This window comes from Geotrypetes seraphini, chromosome 3, assembly GCF_902459505.1.
Source record: "Geotrypetes seraphini chromosome 3, aGeoSer1.1, whole genome shotgun sequence".
In the NCBI taxonomy this organism is placed as follows: domain Eukaryota; kingdom Metazoa; phylum Chordata; class Amphibia; order Gymnophiona; family Dermophiidae; genus Geotrypetes; species Geotrypetes seraphini.
Window position 1 is genome coordinate 193,931,219 of NC_047086.1, and position 20,005 is coordinate 193,951,223.

The 20,005-nt window shown below is 41.7% G+C and overlaps 1 protein-coding gene across 1 annotated transcript in view; it reads right to left on the reverse strand.

Moving 5' to 3' along the window:
• The window catches only part of VDR (vitamin D receptor), a 178,894-nt gene that overhangs the window by 61,187 nt on the left and 97,702 nt on the right, over positions 1–20,005 (reverse strand). Inside the window, 1 exon segment of the mRNA XM_033939458.1 lies at positions 5,144–5,274. Within this exon segment, the coding sequence (XP_033795349.1) occupies positions 5,144–5,274 (131 nt within the window).

Genomic DNA, 20,005 nt, shown 5'->3' on the forward strand with positions numbered 1-20,005 from the left:
TCCAGAGAGAATACTTACAACCTGGGCATGTGGCAGTATCCCTATGTTGCTCCCACCAGCCATCCTGCCTCCCCCTGTGCATACTCAGTTTTTAAAACTGAGCATGTGTGGGTGACCAGTAGTGTCTGCAGCTCAAAGACGCCAGCTGCTGTCAGGTGTCTGACTAGAAGCAAGTCTTTGGCTATATTTGTATTTCTTCCTTTTTAATTATATTGTACATCACCTAGAATGTTGATAGGCAATTAATCAAATATTTTTAAAAAATTATTATTATTTATTTATTTTTAACACTTTAACAAGAAATACACTTCTTGTACAGAAATGAATAAGATATAGGATTTAACAACAAAAGAAATTAAATTATAAAAAGTAAAATTGTTAACTTAACCAATATTTAAAGTCCCATATTTAAAGAGATCCAAGATTCAAATGAGTGATAATTCAACAAAGAAAAAAGGAAATAACATTTCCTATTTAGAGGATAAGCGGTCAACTGTTAGTGATTACAGGAGAATTTTCTTATTTTAAGTTGATTTAGAACAGAAGTTCTAGGAACAAAAGGAGGACATAAAAATCTTGAAGCAAGATAATATCATAATAAATACAAAAGTAGAAAAAATTGAAAATGACTTTTTGGAAGTTAATAAGATTCAGTCCACTATGATTAGAGATAATTTGAACCTGAGAAGCAAGATGGAAATTTTGGAGAACAATAGCCGATAAAACAATCTTAGAATTTTGAATTTTCCCAAAATATCCTCAATCTCAGCTAAAGAAACGTTAAAAAAATATTTTCATGATATATTTGATATTTCAGAAGAAAATTTTCCCCCTTTTTCAAAAATCTATTATCTTCCAATAAAAAAATCAAGAGGGGCAACAACCTTGGCAACAACAAGATCAGGAGCAACAGATGGATTTAATAACTATGTTGGACACATTACTGAAAGAATTAGTTAGACCAGCTACCTTGTTGGTCACAGTAGTATTGTTACCTGACAAAAATTGGATATTAAAATTATTCTTCAAGAATAGACATAAGGAATTTCTGGATCAAAAAATTCAAGTGTTTCCGGATGTGACAAAAGAAACTCAGAGACGTAGAAAACAATTCCTGTTGTTAAAGCCAGGGGTAACTGCAATGGGTGCAATTTTTCTTCTATGATAGGCATGTAAATGTCTTGTAAAATATAAGTCTTGTAATTACATATTCTTTGAACCCTCCCAGCTGTCGGGATTTCTAACCATGAAACGTCTTGAGGGGGAAAATGTAACAACATCAACTTGAGGGACTTGGATCTCCACCAGCTCAGGTATTTCTATTTGTATTTTTGAGGGGGCAATGGAGATATGAGAAGGGCAAGATGGAAATACAATTTTGGGCTCTGTCACTTTGAGCTCAGGCCAACCCTCAATCAGCCGTCTGGTTATGCCACTGGGAATGACTCTCATGAGGAAAGGGTAAAGAAGTTAGGACTCTTCAGTTTGGAGGACAGAAGGCTAAAGTGACCTATAAAATATTGAGTGGAATGAAATGGGTAAACATGAATCAATTGTTATTCTTTCAAAACATACAAAGATTGGAGAACACTCCATGAAGCTACCTAGTAATACTTTGAAAATAAATAGGAGAAAATATTTTTCACTTAGCATATACTTAAGCTCTGGAACTCATTGCTGTGGCGCAAGTGGTAAAAAAGATTATGCCCTTACCTTGATAATATATTTTCTAGTAGATAAGTGAAACATTCTAGTATGTGGGTTATCTCCCAATGGCCATGAGCATCTGCAAAGGAATCCACTCCAATTGTTTTCTCTGACCCTCCTCTACTTCACTGAGAGCTCTACTGCCACCTTAGTTAGTATGCAAGCACAAAGAGCTCCAACAACAGCATGTGAAATAGGGTCACCATTGGGAACATTTCCAAGAACCAACTTTTCTGCTCAAAAAGGAACATTAGAACAATAAACAGCCAACAAAAGCACCATAGGAACATATTTAAAGAATTCTTCAAGGCCCAAAAAGAGCTGGCTGGCTTCCACGAAACAAACTTGGAGAAGCATAATCAGAATGAGACAGCAGGCAGGCACTGGAAGGACAGAGCAGGTGTCTAGAATGTCTCAACTATCTACTGGAAAAGATATTATCAAGGTAAGGACATAATCTCTTTTTCCAGTGCAATAGGTGAGCCATTCTAGATATGTGGGACATACAAAAGCAGACCCAAAAAGCTAGGGTGGGCTTACTGTGCCGACCCTCAAGATCGAGGACCCAAAGGCAGAGTCTTGCTGCCACATCCACTCTGTAAATTTGTCAAATGTGTGCAGAGTGGACCAAGTAGCTGCTCTACAAATCTCCTCATGGGAGATAGTCCTAGCCTCAGCCCATGAGAAGGTCATACACCTGGTAGAATCTGCCTTAACAGAAACAGGAGACTGTTTACCACAAAGAACATAGGCTGACGAAATGGCCTTACAGATCCATCTGGAAATAGTGGCCTTGGAAACAGGAGTACCCCGCTTAGAAGAATGAGTCAGCATGAACAGATGTCAGAGACGCGAAACTCATTTGTGACTCGAGATAATGCAGAAGAACTCTGCATACATCCAACTTCTTCAAAATGCAATCTTGCTTCCTAGAACCAGTAGGCTGAAAAACAGGCAAATGCATTTCCTGATTAACATGGAATGGCGACATCACCTTCGGCAGAAATGAAGGAACTGTGCAGAGAGAAATCCCCATTTCTGAAATCCTCAGGAAAGGCTCTCTACAAGACTATACAAATTGCTATTTTGCACAGAATTTTCACATGATCTTATATAACTTTATTATTAATTGACAATTACATCAACTTTATTTATCATATACTTATAAAATTCATTGATAAAAATTTTTTAATAATAATAACACTTAATTAATTATTGTATTTAAAGGGAAGTAGGCGTACCAATGATTGAAACCACAACACTGCATTTGTCAAATAGCCATTGGCTGTTCATGTGACACAGCAGTATGGTCTGAGGTTTCGCCTTCTACCATAATTATCTATCAGTGCAGTTGGCCCAAATAGTGAGAACTCTGATGTTACAGAAACCACTGAAGATAAAAAGTGCCATTCATGACTACCATGTTAAGAAAAAGATGCCAAGGTTTTTCAGGTACAGAGAATGAAGGAAGGGAAGTGCAAAGGGGGTGGGAGGAGCTGAATGCTTCATGCAATACTCTCTTTTAGATACAAGGGGCAATATTTTTATGGGTACCTATGCTGGATGAGAGCAAATGGAATTTTAGATAGACAAAGGGATCTATTAGATGCCCAATGGATTTTGTAAGATATGAGTTATGCATCTAAGAAGTAGGCGCTAAAACAAAGATATAAAAAAATGGACAGATTGAAGGCAATCATCTGGACTTACAACTGGATTCACTGGGGTCATTTTCAGTATGTTGAATATCTAAATCATTCATACCTTACTGCACCAGCTATTTAAACTTCTAACTAGGGAGTCTTTATTTAGGTGGCCAATCTGATAGAAGGGTTTAGATATTCAATGTATGTTAATTAAAAATGTGTTCTTCTTTCTTGTGAAAATCAAAAAGGAAACAGCAGAACTGATGTACTTGATGCAGGCACTTTATTGCATTAATAAAACGATCTTTTCAAGTGGTCCACCTTTGTATAAGAGAAACAAGGAACCAACACGGTCCGTGTTTTGATTAAAACATCTTCCTCAGGGGTCTGAGGTATTACTTTGTAATGAAAGAAAAGTAAAGCACAACAATGTTCAAATGATTCTGGTGCCTGTTGAGAAGAGCACAAGAGATATTTTGACTGGATAAAAACAACAAAAAAAATTAATACATTTGTATCTTCAGTCCCTGGCAGGTTATGACCTCCCTTGTCACCTTGAGGGGATTATTTTTCTTGTTAGGGGTTACTTTTGGGGACATTCTGCTGGGGATAATTTGCTCCTTAGTAAGGGATATGTCCTGGGGAAGAAATATATTCTAAACCATTGGTTGCAGGATTCCCCACCCACTATCTGGTATTGGAGAAATAAATTTCACCTCTTAATGGTTTGGGAATCTATATCGGCTTATTTCTTAGACGCCGGAGTAAGGCCTTTTTGTTTATTTGGTCCTCTTATCTGGACACTCTATCCCCCATGGTAAAGAGTCAAATTTTAAATAGACTACAGAAACCAGCGGTTCTTTTGTTACTTTCTGTCAATCGTTAAGTGAGTGGGTTGGGGGAGTGGGTAGGAGGGAGGGAGAGGCAGGGGTGGGCAAGCTGTGGGGTAATTTTGTAAGCCGAGTCTGGGTTGTAAGAACCAACAGCTGGACTCATGTTATTTTGCCTGACTTGTATCTTTTGGGATTTAGATCACTGTTAATGTAAACTTCTGTATCAGTGTATGTGTGCTTGACTTGGCGCAGTGGTTAAAGCTACAGCCTCAGCACCATGAGGTGGTGGGTTCAAATCCCCACTGCTCCTTGTGACCCTAGAAAAGTCACTTAATCCCCCCATTGCCCCAGGTCCATTAGATAGATTGTGAGTCCACTGGGACAGAAAGGGAAAATGCCCAAGTACCTGAATATTCATGAGCTCCCCTGGGAGAACGGTATAGAAAACCAAATAAATACAAAACATAAGCATTGCTTTGAGGATTTCCTTACGTTTTTTATCTGGTCAACATATATCCCTAATGTAATGTAATGTAATGTAATATCTCTTGTACTCATCTCAACAGGCACCAGAATTTGAACGTTATTGTGCTCTACTTTGCTTTCATTACAAAGTAACACCTCAGACCCCTGAGGAAGATGTTTTAATCAAAACACGGACCATGTTGGGTCCTTGTTTCTCTTGTACAGAGGGGGACCACTTTGAAAACAACATTTTATTGATACAATAATGTGCCTGCATCAAGTACATCAGTTCTGCAGTTTTCTTTTTGGTTTCCGTTTTGCTCCACATTCACTGCAGATTAGTCGGATCCCTTTTCTCTTTGTGACTTTGGTTCTTCTTTCTTGTAACACAATCTCGGTTATCTTAAAATCTCTGGAGCATGCAACTGCTTATAGTTTTGTGAAAATTACTACCCCCCCCTCTCCTCAAACATGTGCTGTGTAGCTACTTACACTCTTTCATCATGCCAATGTTCAAACAGCGTTTCAGGCGGCATGCTTGGCAGTGACGCCTGTTGTCTTTGGTTATTCTACATTCACCGTTAAATGGACATGTAAAAACAGCCTTCCTTTTCATACTCCTCCTGTAAAAAAAACAAAAGAGAAACACCCAAAAATTATAAAGCAGCTCCAAGGTTTCCATGCTGGGGGATAAGTTTACACCTGTGCAGGCTTCCTTGCATTCTCAAAACTTTGAAGATTACCGCTGGGAATTTATACACTTACATTTTCACTTGCTGTCTAGCGTGGATTCGTTTAGGTGGACATGTTTGGATTCTCAAAAATCTGTCTGGAGTTGCATACCCCTCCCCAATTCTGAAAGCACCTCCTTTCAGTTCAGAAAGAGACAAGTCATACACATTCAGATTCCACATCTGCCCAATATTCAAGCTGGTGCTGGGCAGCACTTTGATTGCCCAGTACTGATGTTAAACTCAGATACTCAATGCTGGGCCGTTTCTAGCGATAAGCATTGAATATCCAAGTTTTTCAATGCTAGCTAGTGACTGGCCAGTTAAGGCAAAACTTAACCGGCCATGGCTTAGCCAGTTAAATCTGTTTTTTATGCTGCCTTATTTGCCCATAACCCTGGTCACTTAAGTTCTGAATATCAGGACTTCAATGGCAGGGCCGGATTTAGATGAAAAGAGGGCCTAGGCTATTCCACTTATGAGGCCCTTTCACCTCCCATTTTTAAGTTTGTAAATTACATGAGAGATAATAAAATACACCATCACTGTGATATATTTCAATATGTTAAATGAAACATGTTGTTATTGGTACTAACCTTTTTAAAAAATGTGACACAGATAATAAATTTAAAAAAAAATCGAGAACATTTATTCGGACATTTATTCTCAGCACCATATATAGTACTTGTAACAATAACTAATCAAACATAACACACAACATTGCCCCTTCCTATGTCCATAGTGCCCCCAGTGCGTCCTTCCTCACCTCACCCCCCCTCCGATGCCCGCCTGCCTCCCATCCCCCTTCCATTGAACACCCCCATGCCATCCTGCCTGCCTTCCATTAACCCCCCCACCCCTCTCCGATGCCAGCCTGCCTGCCTCCCATTCCCCTTCCACTGAAACCCCCCACCCCCCGATGCCAGTCTGGCCCACCCTGTCCTGACGGATCCACGTTTTGCCTCTCTCCCCGCGGGGCTGGGCTTTGCCCAGCTGTTTCCGGACTGACGTCTTTCCCTCCCCGATCCTCCTCCCAGGGCGAGAAAAAGAAAGGGATAAGCCGAGTCGGCGCCCCGTTGCGGCCGGAGCCGGTTCTGATCCCGAAGCGTAGAATTTCTCCTTATTTTTGGTTCAGTGTTTTAGTGTTCACTGTTAATTTTAATTTTGCTAACAATTTGAATGTAGGCCCTTTTTGATCTTGAGGCCCTAGTTAGCCTATAGGAAAATCCGGCCCTGTTCAGTGGTCATCAGTGGTTTAGTAAAGGGGGGGAGGAGTCCACCCCTGGCACTGTCTTAGTGAGGCACAGGCACCTGTGCTCCTCTCCACCCCCCTCCCCATGCTCCTTTCCCCCCCTGCCACATTTGCATATCACTTCCCTTTCCATGTACCTCTAAAATGTTCCTGGTGTGAGCAGCAACCCCAAACCTGCTGTCACACCAGCATTGGCTCTTCCTCTGATGTCACTTCCTGGCTGCGCCTAGGAAGTGACATCAAAGAGCGAGCCAACGCTGCCACAACAGCAGCTTGGGTGTTGCTGCTCACACCAGGAATGTTACAGTGGTACAAGGGAAGGGAGGCAGCGAGGAAGGAGTGTGTGGAAGGGGGGACGGCGGAGAAGAGGGCGGGGGAGAGCCACCTAGTCTTGAGTCACTTTCTTGCTCAGGGTGAACTTTCATCTACCCCTCTTTGGGAGAAGTCAGGGAATTCCCTTCTCCTTTCTTGTGTCCAAGCACTCAACCTCTACTTCCAGTCTCTTTCTGTCTTCTTCTAGAAGTCTTTCCATTCATCCAAACCCAGCTGAGTTTCAATCAATGTCTCTGTTGGGCCTGTTCCCAATCTTTAGACACAAGTTGTCTTACGATGTGGGTTTTCTCAATAGAGGTGCCTTCTTATCTTCTCTTATTTCTGGTGATGGGACATACTCCTCAGCTCAATCATATGTGAAGGATCTTCACTATTAACCTGTCCACTTTCTCGAGACAAGAAATCAGCATTGCACTAGACCTTGCCTGCTCATGTACCACTGTGAAATTGTATGCTTGTAGGCTAAGATCCCATCGCATCAGCCGGGCATTGCTGTTCTTCATCTGGCTAAGCCACTTCAAATACACTATACTGTATGTTTCCCAATGGATCATTCAATACAAACTATAAAGTATTTATACTTTTCCACTGAGTCTTAATAATACTAATTAGCCCATCTTAAAATTATTTATTTTTTTATCGTACCACTAATACTAGTTAGAAAAATGCCTCAGAGCGTTTATAACACCAAATGTTTTCATGCACTCTGAATATCAATCACTGGCTTTTAACCAACTTCTCCCCCCTTATTTAATTTAATTTACTAATAATTTAATACGCTCTCTAAATTCATCTTTATAAAAAGGCACATGATCAGTGACTAGCATAAAGCAGCGACCTAGCAAGTAATATCGTAGGGACTCAATTACCCATTTTATAGCTAAACATTCTTTTTCAGTTGAGAGAGTTTCAGTTGTAGAGAGTTTGCGACTCAGATACAGTATTGGGTGTTCATTTTCTCCTTGTACTTGGCTCAACACTGCTCCCAAGCCAAAACAAGAGGCGTTGGGTTTGCAGGATGAAATAAAGATTAAAATTTATGTTCCTTAAGACTGGCTCACTGAAAAGAGACTTCTTAAGCCTGGGAAGACTAATCTTTATTTCATGATGAATAACCTTTGGACCATAATGTATCTTAAATAGAAAACTATCTTTAGGTAGATTTTTCCTCTAAAAAGCTTTTTATTTAAAAAATCCAATTTAAATTTAAAAAATGTGATTTAAATTTTAAAAATTCAATTTTTTAATTTTTTTTTAAGATCATTGATTTTTAACCATGCTGCTTAGAACATAAGAACATAAGAACATAAGAATTGCCATCTCCGGATCAGACCCATGGTCCATCGAGTCCGGCGATCCGCACACGCGGAGGCCCAGTCAGGTATACACCTGATTGTTCTAATCACCCATATCCCTCTATGCCTCTCATAAGGAGATGTGCATCTAATTTGCCTTTGAATCCTAGCACAGTGGATTCCTTAATAACCTCCTGTGGAAGAGCATTCCATGCGTCCACCACTCGCTGCGTAAAGCAGAACTTCCTGACATTTGTCCTGGACTTGTCACCCCTTAGCTTCAAACCATGTCCTCTTGTCCGTGTCACATTGGACAATGTAAATAATTTGTTTTTCTGCTCTATTTTATCGATGTCTTTCAGTATTTTGAACGTCTCTATCATGTCCCCTCGCAGCCTCCTCTTCTCAAGGGAGAACAATCCTAGTTTCTTGAGTCGTTCCTCATATTCCAATTTCTCCATACCTCTTATTAGTTTCGTTGCTCGTCTCTGCACCCTCTCCAGCAGTTTTATATCCTTCTTTAGGTTGGGAGACCAATGTTGTACACAGTATTCCAAGTGTGGTCTGACCATTGCTCTATAAAGCGGCATTATGACTTTCTCCGATCTACTTGTGATTCCTTTCTTTATCATGCCCAACATTCTGTTTGCTTTCTTTGCCGCTGCCGCACATTGTGCCGACGGCTTCAGGGTCCTATCTATCAGTACACCCAGGTCCTTTTCTTGTTCGCTCTTACCCAGAGTTGCTCCTGACATTCTATACTCGTGTTCCTTATTCTTACTACCTAAATGCATTACTTTGCATTTCTCCACGTTGAACTTCATCTGCCATTGCTCTGCCCATTTCTCTAGCTGATACAAGTCGCTCTGGAGTTCCTCGCTATCTTCCTGCGATCTGATTTCCCGGCATAGCTTTGTGTCGTCTGCAAACTTAATGATCTCACTGGATATTCCGCCTTCCAGGTCATTGATATATATATTAAATAGAATCGGCCCAAGTACCGAGCCCTGGGGCACACCACTAGTCACTTTCTCCCAGTCTGAGAACTTCCCATTTATGCCCACTCTCTGCTTCCTGTTTTCCAGCCATTTGCCTATCCACCTTTGTATATCTCCCTCTATTCCATGGCTTTGTAGTTTCCTGAGAAGTCTTTCATGCGGAACTTTGTCGAATGCTTTCTGGAAGTCCAAATAAATTATGTCCACCGGCATTCCACTATCAATTTGCTTGTTCACGGTCTCAAAAAATTGAAGCAAATTCGTTAAACATGATTTCCCTTTCCTGAACCCATGTTGACTGGGTTTCAGCAAGTCGTGTGTATCTAAGTGCCGGATTGACGGGAACACTACCTGTGCACCTGTCTGCTTCACCTTCTCCCCCAGAGCCATGAAGTCACTTTTGATCCATTCGGAGGGATACCTTGCAGTATCCTTGCCAACATGAACGAGAAGTATTGGATAATAGTCACTAGGCTTAATGACTCTTGGCAAGCTCCCAGTAATATCTTGAAATTTGGCACCAGGCAGACAGCACACTGCCCAGGACATCATTTCTGTATCTCTCAAAAAGGAATCACCTACCTTTCACCTCCTAGTGGTCATAGGTCCAGCAACTTTGGGGATTTCAAGCTTTGGTTCTTCCTCTCCCTGGGATGCCTCCTCCACTTACAGAGCTACATACCAGTTCTTCAGTTTGAGAGAAAATGGAGTCACAGTATCAGTCCTGCAAAGTCCTGTAATCTGAGTCCAACTGTATTCCCTCAGCACAGTTTCTTCTTCCCAACTGCTGAAAATCTTTGATGCCTCATGAAGTACAGTATTTCATCAATGTACCTCTTGTTCTCACTGATGCACTTCAGTCTTGCCATCTCCTCTCTCAGTTCCTTCACTTCCTTCATGAGAGATTCAAGCTGAAGACATCTTATGTGTGTGGAATCACCCCCCTCCTTGAGTAACATTTTCTGTCTGCACAGAGGCAGAAGCTGTAACCTAAACAACAGTTTTGGTGACACGGTTTCCCAACCATACTGTGGATGCAGATGTACATACACATGATGAAAGAAAAAAGGGAAGAGAAAGCAGAAATAGCTCTACCAAATTGAAAATATTCCCTGGTTGGACCATTACCTGATCTCCTTTAACTGCACATGCAAAATCCAAGTAAGGAAAACTCAGGTGCCCAAGATTATAGAGGAGCGTGATCAATTTGAGGTAACCGACCTTGAACCCATTCTGGAAGAGAGACTCAAAACACTAGCCCAGCTTCCTCCCACTGAAGCAGTAGTGCTATGGAATGAATCCCTCTTCCTAGCTCTTGATGAAATCAAATCCAAATATGAGGCAGTGATTAAACAAACATGGGGCTCCTTTTACCAAGGTGCGCTAGCGGTTTTAGTGCATGCTGAAGATTAGTGCGTGCTAACCCCGCGCTACACGAAAAATACTAATGCACGCTCTATGGAGGTGTTAGGGTGTAGAGCACGCGGCAATGTAGCGCACGCTAAGTGCGCGCTAAAACCGCTAGCACACCTTCGTAAAAGGAGCCCATGGTTTAATGACAAACTGCAGCAGCAAAAGCAACAGCTTAGGAAGACGGAAAGGGAAAGGCGGACCTATCCAGGTCAACCAAACCTAGATTCTTAGAAAATGGCTAAACAAGCCTACCAATCAATAACTTGGAGAGTAAGGAAAGAATATTATAACAAAAAGATTGAGGAATCCTCATCCCAAACCAAAGAACTTTTCTCCACAGTAACCAGGTTAACAATGCTATAGTTAACAAATCTGCCAATAACTCAATTCCAGCTCAAACAACAGTGCTAGGGCTAACAGATAAAATACACAACATAACAAATTCATTCACACATGTTCCTCTGCCTACCTAGAAGCCTTATGGAAAACCAGGTTTCATGACTGCATGGCCCATTTAGCATCAGCCCTGCAGACTGGAGTATCATAGACCCTCTCTGATCTCCAGCTTTTCTTCCACTTCCCCACCACTTGGGCTCCTCTGTGATTATTCCATGCCTTCTTGTGTTCCGATATTCATTTTACACCTCCTCCTCCTCTGAGCAGATGATTCCTTGCACCCCTGACATATCACGCTTCCTCATTTTCCTTCCACCCTTCTCCAGCCTCATATTATCACCCCTTATCTGGAATAAGTTGTCCACCAAAAATCAGGTTGCCTCTTATGCATTTATATTTATGAGTTGTTTGAATGTCTCTCCCATATCTGTTCTCTCTTGCCCATTCTAGGATATATCCAGTATGTCCAGCTCCTCAACTCTTACCTCAAAGAGTTAAAACTGCAGATAATGCCTCATACTATAATACATATCAAAAGGAATAAAGTAATAATATCACCATGGAACTGGTGAAAGCATGAGGACACATGTTAAAGTGAATTAAGAATAAATGTACTTTAAAATGAAAGTTATTATTTGCAGGATAATCTATATCCTGGGTGCTTTTTATCATGAAACTTTCAAGGTACAGAATGTTCCATAAACAGGAAAACTGTGACCACGATATAAGTTATTTTGTTATTTATGGAAAGGCTATTTTGCACAGTGGGAAAACAAAACAAAGCAAGCGGAACGGATTTAACGTGGAAACACAGAGCTGAACCACAAGGGGGGGAGGTAGGGATATGTGAGCACCACAAGTGGGTGTGTGGTGCAGCCCACTAAGGACTGCAGGCATTTGTGAACACTCAGCTGCATTTAGAGCCAAACAAAACAGTGAGGGATGTTTGTAAAGGAGATCCACAACAATGTGTGGGAGAAACACTGGATTATATTTGGAGAACACTATGCCTTCCTCCTCTCCTAAATACTGGCTCAACCACAAGATTATATGTGATTTTCCTGCAAACTGCAGGTTTGTGCTTCAGGCTGTGAAGTGCACATGGTTTTGCTTGAAGATTCAAGTAAAGTGACTTTTGACCTACTGAGGCAGATTTCAGGCTGGATTACCGGGCTGTGTTTTCTTTATTTAGGAAGACGGCTGAATGAAAGACCTTCCACCAACACAACGGATTCAGTTCCTAGAAGGTTCCATCATTAATTCTACCTTCAAATTCCTCTTGTAGTCTGTATTAACTGCTGCTGGAAGTTTCAAATTAGTCTCCTCTATGTTTATCAAAGTACAGGCAGTCCCCGGGTTAAGAATGTCTGACTTACGTCGGACTTGTACTTACAAACCAAGGTCCTGCTTCTCCCTTCCTGTGCCAATGTGCCCCTCTTCCTCCCTTCCGTGTCCAAATGTGTCCCTTGTCGTCCTTCCCTCCCTCTATTTTGTGTCCCAAATTTATGCCTCCCTCCTGTAGGTGTTTGCCTCCTTTGGCTGGCTCCCTCCTCCCAGCCGTACTTCTCTTCACAAGTCAGAGGGAAGGCTTCCGGGTCAGTTGCGGGCCACGTGCAGGAGCCGCTGCTTGCAGCTTTGTGAAGAGAAGTGCGGCTGGGAGAAAGGAGCCAGCTAGAGGAGGTAAACACCAGTGGGAGGGAGACATGAATTTGGGACATAGTACAGAGGAAGGGAAGGACGATGAGGGTCTCATTGAGACATGGAAGGGAGGAAGAAGGGCACATTAGCATAGGAAGGGAGAAGCAGGGTTGCGTTGGAAAATAAACTTCGGCCAAAGAATGGAAGGAGGAAGGGAGGAAACATGAACTTGGGACACAGAATGGAGAGAGGGAGGGGAGAATAAACTTGAGAAGAATGGAAGAATGGAGGGAGAGAGGGAAAAAGATGCTGAAGTGGGGGAGAGAATAGAAATGGAGAATTGTTGGGCATGGGTGTCTGAGTGAGAGGGAGGGGCGCATGAATTTGGGACAAAGGATGGAAGAATGTAGTGAGTGAGGGAAAGAGATGCTGAGGTGGACAAAGGAATAGAAAGGGAGAATTGTTGGGAAGTGTGTCTGAGTGAGAGGAAAAGAGATGGTGCACATGTGGAAATGAAGAAAGAGAATTGTTGGGCATAGGGAGGGAGAGAGAAATATTGGACATGGTGATGGGAGAGGCCTGAGATATAGATGCAGGGAGAAGAGATGAGAAGGAGAAATGTTGGATGTGGTGGTGGAGAAGGAAAAGTGGGACAGATGAAGAACAAAAGTAAGTGTAAACCTCCTATCTTTTCTTTCTATTTAAACTACAGTACTTTATTTTGAGGACTTTTATGTTTTTATAAACTGCGTACTATATAGGAACTGAGTTACATACAAATTCAACTTAAGAATGGTTTTAAAAATGGAACTTGTTCTTAACCCGGAGACTGCCTGTACAATTAGGCTGCAGGGTACTCAAGACTATTCCTTGCTGTAGTTGCTTGAGCCCTGTGAGACTCACCCAGTAACCTGCCCCCCACCATCACTGCCAATGAGAGGAGATGGTAGGGTGGGAGCAATGCTTGCATTCTTCCATATCAGTGCCCTGCCCAGCCGCATCATTTGCACAGCCCTTGGAGTGACACAGGAGCCAAATTTTCAAAATGATTGGAGGTGCTCAACTCAGCACAAATTACCAAGTCCATATAAAGGAAAAAGCATGGTGGGTTGTAAACACAACTGACCAGGCTGTCTTTAAATGAAGAGCACAGCAGGTGATGCCACACAGGGATGACTTGAGGATTTTTTTTTTTTAAAAAAAAAGGCTAAGTATAGTACTGCAAATCTCAGCAATTTCTTTTGCTTCCCTCCAACTCATTGCCACAATTTACCATCCTACTCCCAGCCCATCTACACCACACTCATGTTATGCCTTCCAGTCCACCTTGGCCCATCTATACAACCCGTTTTGTCCTCGACAAAGTCTTCAATAGTACCTCTTCCCTACCTTACCTGTGCACCCCATACACTTTCTTTTCTCTCAGACCATCTCCACTTCTTTCTCAGACCCGCCCTGCTTTAATGTCTTCTTCATCCTCTCATTTTCGGTTTTCCCTAACTTCTTTCTCCCAATGCAGTTTGACTTTTGTTTTGAGGAAGGGTGGTTAATATCCCCTCCCCTATACTTACTCCACAATGCCCCATTCTATGCTTCTCTGCTTCCCCCTGACCTGATCTGCCTCCCCCCTACTAAGTCATTCCCCCATTATGTTCCCTCTCACTCCACTTTGGTCAATGTGGCTCACTCATCCTTCATACCTCCTAAGCAGAATCATTGCACATTCTAAAATTTTTATCCCCACCTTTACTGGCAAGGATTGTATTCCTACTCCCACTTCCCAGTGCCCCAAACACCATTCATAACTAGGACTCACAGACAGAAATACAATAACAGTTCCACATACAGAAAGGACCTAATAGCTAATTCACTACCTGGATGCACAAATCTTGGAAGCTCAGTAATCAGTTGCTCCACAGCCCCTAGGGCCACATTTGCATGTGGTGCTTTCTGCCCTCAAACTGAAAACCCCAAATATCACATACTGAGCAGCAAATCCGGAAATACAAAGGAGAGTATGTGGTTGGCTGTGGGAGCTGAGTAGTACTGACTCTAATGCCTTCTGCAAAATTGGAAATTGGCACCTTATTTGGTGATAACAGCTTTGACACAATGCTCCATCCTTCATTAGAGGTGATTCCAGCACAGCACCATTTCTCCTGTAACAGCATCTTCCTGCTGCTGCCACGCTATTTATTTGGAATAATACAGCATAATGATACCATTCATTCCCATACCACTATCTCCCATAACATGTAGAGTATTCAGTAGTATTCGTGCTTGTACAGGTAGCCAGTGTGTGTCTAGGTAGGCGGTGGTGATGTGGTCATACTTCTTCAGTAAGTAGATCAGTCTGAGGGCTCTGTTTTGCACTGTTTGTAGTTGTTTTATCATGGTTGCAGGGCAGGGTAGGTATATGATATTGCAGCAGTCCAATAGGCCTAATATTAGTGCTTGGACCAGGACTCTGAATTGTGTTCTGTTGAAGAATTTTCAGATTTATCTTAGGTTACGCATGACTGTGAAGGCTTTCTGGACTGTTTCTTGATATGTAGTTGCATGGTACAGCCTCTGTCTAGTCACTTGTATCTTTATTGTAGTCAAGACTCGACATGTACGTGTTTCGGCCATAAGGCCTGCCTCAGGAATCTGAGCCTCAATGCAGAATGTGTCACAACATTTCTCTCTTATAGTTTAAATACTTGAATCAGATAATGAATTCAGCAAACAAAATGATCAAAATCACCTGTGAAAGTGTGTCCCCTATGCTGAGCAGTATATCAATATCAATATTCTGCTTCAGGCTCCATCTGATCCCTAGCACAACACTGTTGGAAAGCCTTCCAGGCCTTGGTATAAGAAGCCATAGTAGAGGGTTTCTTCGAGCATAAAAGAATCAAGATAACGACCTTTGAATAACCATGCTTCATCAAGGCTGAGCTCTGAAGAGCCATGCCGTAAGACCAAAGCACCATGGGTTCTCCATGGGCACTGGACTGAGAAGATAACGATGAACAGGGAGCTGGAGCTTCTCATCCTGGTGAAGACATACAAGATCCTTATACCAAGGCCAATCCTTATACGAGGCCAATCCAGAGCTACTAGAATCACCAGGCCGGGATGTGTCACTATTTGGCAGATGACCTGACCAACCAGAGGCTATGGAGCTCATGAACCAGCCAGGGCTGCACCAAGGCATCCAGCCCTAGATTTCTGCACTGTGTTCTTCAACTGAAAAAGCACATGGTCTTCGAGTTCTCTGCTGAAGCCATCAAGTCCAGCTGAGGCTGACCCAAGCGTTGAAAAATAAGACCATTCTGTCAGAATCTGTCAGCTGAAGAAATCTGCCTGAACGTTGTTGATACCAGCCATGTGGCTGCTTAAAGTGACAGAAGATGAGCTTCCGCCCAACGAAACAGCATGCAAGCTTCTTGGCCCAAAGGAGCTCTTCTCGTGCCCTCTTGACGATATATGTACGTCACTGCCTTGGTGTTGTCAGAGAAGATTCAAACCGCTTTTCCTTCCCAGAAGGGGCTGGAGAATGAGGAGCACCAGCGAAATTGCCTGAAGCTCCAGACAATTGATCGACCAACATTTCTGATGATGAGTCCACTGAATGGAATGTTCCCCGTATTGAGCACCCCAACCCGATAGGCTGGCATCCATTATGATAAACACCCAGTAATACACACTCAGGTAATTCTTATATTTAATGAGTATTGGGAGTTCAGATTCCACCAATTCAAACAAACTGGAATGGAGTGGTGCTCTTCATAATTCCCTTTTATAATTTTTGTTCCTAGTTTATAACTTAATTTTCTTTATAACTTATGTAGTTTAAAATTTAACTTATCTTTTTAGTCCTTCCGGTTCCCCTTCCCGACGCGTTTCGAGTATCTTTATCAAAGGTCGGGGGAACTGCAATAAATACAAAAACCACATTATATCTTCAAATACTCCCCTATTTTCAATATAGTTATCAAAAGCAACAACCCTTACCTAAGGATAAGCAAAAGCTTGTTCCATTTCTCACTGCTGCTGACGTTCTAAGATGACCGCAGCAGTTAAGTTGATGGCTCAAGCACATCCATTATGATAAGTCATCCACTCTGATATCTGAAGAAGCCTGCCCTGATGGTGAGCCTCCCCCTGAAGCCAGCAGCTCAGGCTGATGTGAGCTGGCTCTGTCCAAGGGAGTGGCATCTGATGGGAATGATGCTGCAGAGACCACTGAGAAGGGAATCCTGTAATGGGCGCATGTGTGCTCAAGCCCAGGGATCTGCCTCCAAAGAGGCTGCCATGGATCCCAGACCCTGAAGATACATCCAGGCCGTGGAAGCAGAGCAGTCCAGAAGAGCTCTGATCTGCTGTTGAAGTTTCTGTCTGTGTGCCTTAGGAAGAAACACCTGACTGCTCTTGGTATTGAAGAGAAGCCCCGAGATACTCCAAGGACTGGGAGGGCATCAAATTGCTCTTCTTGAAGTTAACAATCCACCCCAGTGCCTGCAACTGAGACACTACCATCTCCACCGCAGTGTTGCACTCCAAACAAGACGGAACTCAAATTAACCAGTCATCCAGGTAAGGATGAACCTGAATCCCCTGCCGGCGAAGAATGACTGCCACAACTACCATCACCTTGGTGAAAGTGCAGGGTGCTGTTGCAAGGCCGAAGGGTAGAGCGGTGAACTGAAAATGCTGTTGCAGAACATGGAAATGTAGAAACCTTTGATTCTCTGGGTAGATCAGAATATGGAGGTAAGCCTCTGTTTAATCCAAGGATACCAGAAACTCTCCTGTAGAGACAGCTGCTATGACTGTACACACAGTTTCCATCCAGAAATGGGAAATCTTCAAGAAGCAGTTGACCGACTTTAAATCCAGAATGGGCCTCCAGTCTTCTGAGCCTTTCTTTGACAGGATGAAGTATAAGGAGTATCTACCTAAGCCCAATTTTTGCTCTGGAACAAATTCTATCGCTGAGATGTCTAACAGACACAGCGCAGACTTGGACTTCCTTTTCCAGCCGACCCTCCAGAGAATCCAGAAAGAGCTCCAGAGGCAGGCAAAAGAAGTCTATCTTGTGCCCCTCCCAAATAATGTCCAGCACCCTTTGATCCGATGAAACCCGAGTCCACTCCTGATAAAACTGAGAAAGTCAACCTCCAATGCGAGGAAACTCTGACTGACTCCTGGTGTCACTGGGTCTTCTAATAGGAATGACAACAACCATCCTATACTATTTAGACCACCACAAATCAGTTCTTCTCATTTCACTGGATTTATCAGCAGCGTTTGATACTATAGATCACCACTTACTATTGCAGACTTAAATTAATAGGAATTGCTGATCAAGTTCTGGACTGGTTTCATTCCTATTTCTCTGATCACTTTTCTAAAATCATCTTTAACAAAATTACATCTGATTTGTACACCAATGAATATTGTATTCCTCAAGGTTCAATTCTGTTGCCTCGTCTATTTAACAACTTTTTGGCGCTACTTTTGACACTCGGTAATCAATTAGATTTTCCATATATGCTTACGCTGACAACATTCAGCTCCTTCATCCGTTAGACCTTGACAACCCCAATGACATAAACAACATCAATCAAAAAGTTAAAAAAATAAGTCTAGTTAAGTGATAATATGCTGTCTTTGAATATCACCCAAACCAAAACTATGCTTTTTCTATGGAAAGAAAGTCTCACCTTATCTACCCCTATCTGTCTTAAAGCAGCTCCTCTACAAATAGTAACATCAATTAAAATCCTGGGTATCATTTTCGACAATAAGTTCACATACCATAATCAATTTGATCACGTTACACCACTTTTGATTAGCGCACACTGATTACCAGTTTCGCAAAGGATTACATACAAAATACTTCTACTTACCTTTAAAGCGCAAGCATCCAATGCCCCCGCATTTATAGGCTTCTCATATCCTATAACCCTACTAGAACTCTGAAATCCAATGCGCAACACCTGATGTTGATCCCATCTTTAAGAGATATTAACATGATGCGCTCAAATATTTTCTCTCTAACAGCTCCACAACTTTGGAATTCTATGCCAACCCATTTACGGGAAGAGAAATCTCTTGATCATTTCAAAGTCAATCTAAAAAGTTTTCTATTTAAAGATGCCTTCGAACTTTAATGCTTAAATAATTGACGTCTATGCCTTTTCCCTATTTTCTTCATATCCTTCATAATTAGTTCTCCCCTCCCTCATGTATTTACCTTATTTATTTTTCTGTCCTATATTTAATGTTGTTCTTCCCATTTTTCCTTTTGTTAGCCATTAAGTTTGTTTGATCTATTGGGGTTTGGGTTTGCTTGTTTTTTTAAATACGTCCAGTATGTCTAATTTTAATTATCTCCTATTTTTACAGTTCAATCATTTTTATTAATATTTTTGTTACAGAATATAACAGACAGTGACCACGTAGCTATGAGATAACCCATCAGATTGCATATACAATCGGTCAGTGATATAGCTTCAAGTACAGAAAGTAAAGAAATAACATAACAAAACATAACCCAACTAACAAACTGATCAGCTGTGTGTACAGATAATTAATGATCTCCTATTTTTAATGACTTTGTATATTGCTTAGAATTTTGATAAGCGATTTAATAAAATTTTAAATAAACTTGGAAACTTGGACATTTCAAACAATGTTTGTCATTCCTATTTACAAATTGCTCAGCTGTTGACATGGATAATTTGCAGTCTTTAAAATCAATTTGCTCTATATTTAAGGACACCTGCCATGGACCACCAGAAGAACTAACAAATCAATTCTGGAAGAGATCAAACAGGCTATGACACTAGAAACCCAAATGATGAAGTTACAACTGTCTTAGTTTTGTCATACTGTCAGAAGAGAAAGATCGTTGGAGAAGGATATCATGTTTGGAAAGATTGAAGGAACCAGGCAAAGAGGGTAACCTGCAATCAGATGGCTCGACATGTTGAAAACAACCATGGGGATAATGCTGTAGGACCTTACTGGAATAGCACAAAACCAATTTCTTTTTAGATCTGCAATTCATTAAGTCACTAGGACTTGAGCACAAGTCAATGGCATCTAAGAAGAAGAAGAAAGTATAGCCTCTACTGCAACCTTGCTAATGGGATGCCCTATCTTCCCTGTTTTGATTATATCTTTTAAAGATAACTTGTTCTGAACCATGCACCTTTGAGCGACTGGCCTTCTCCCAGTTACTAGTTTAAAATCTGCTCTATCTCCTTTTTAAATGTTGATGCAAGCAGCCTGGTTCCACCCTGGTT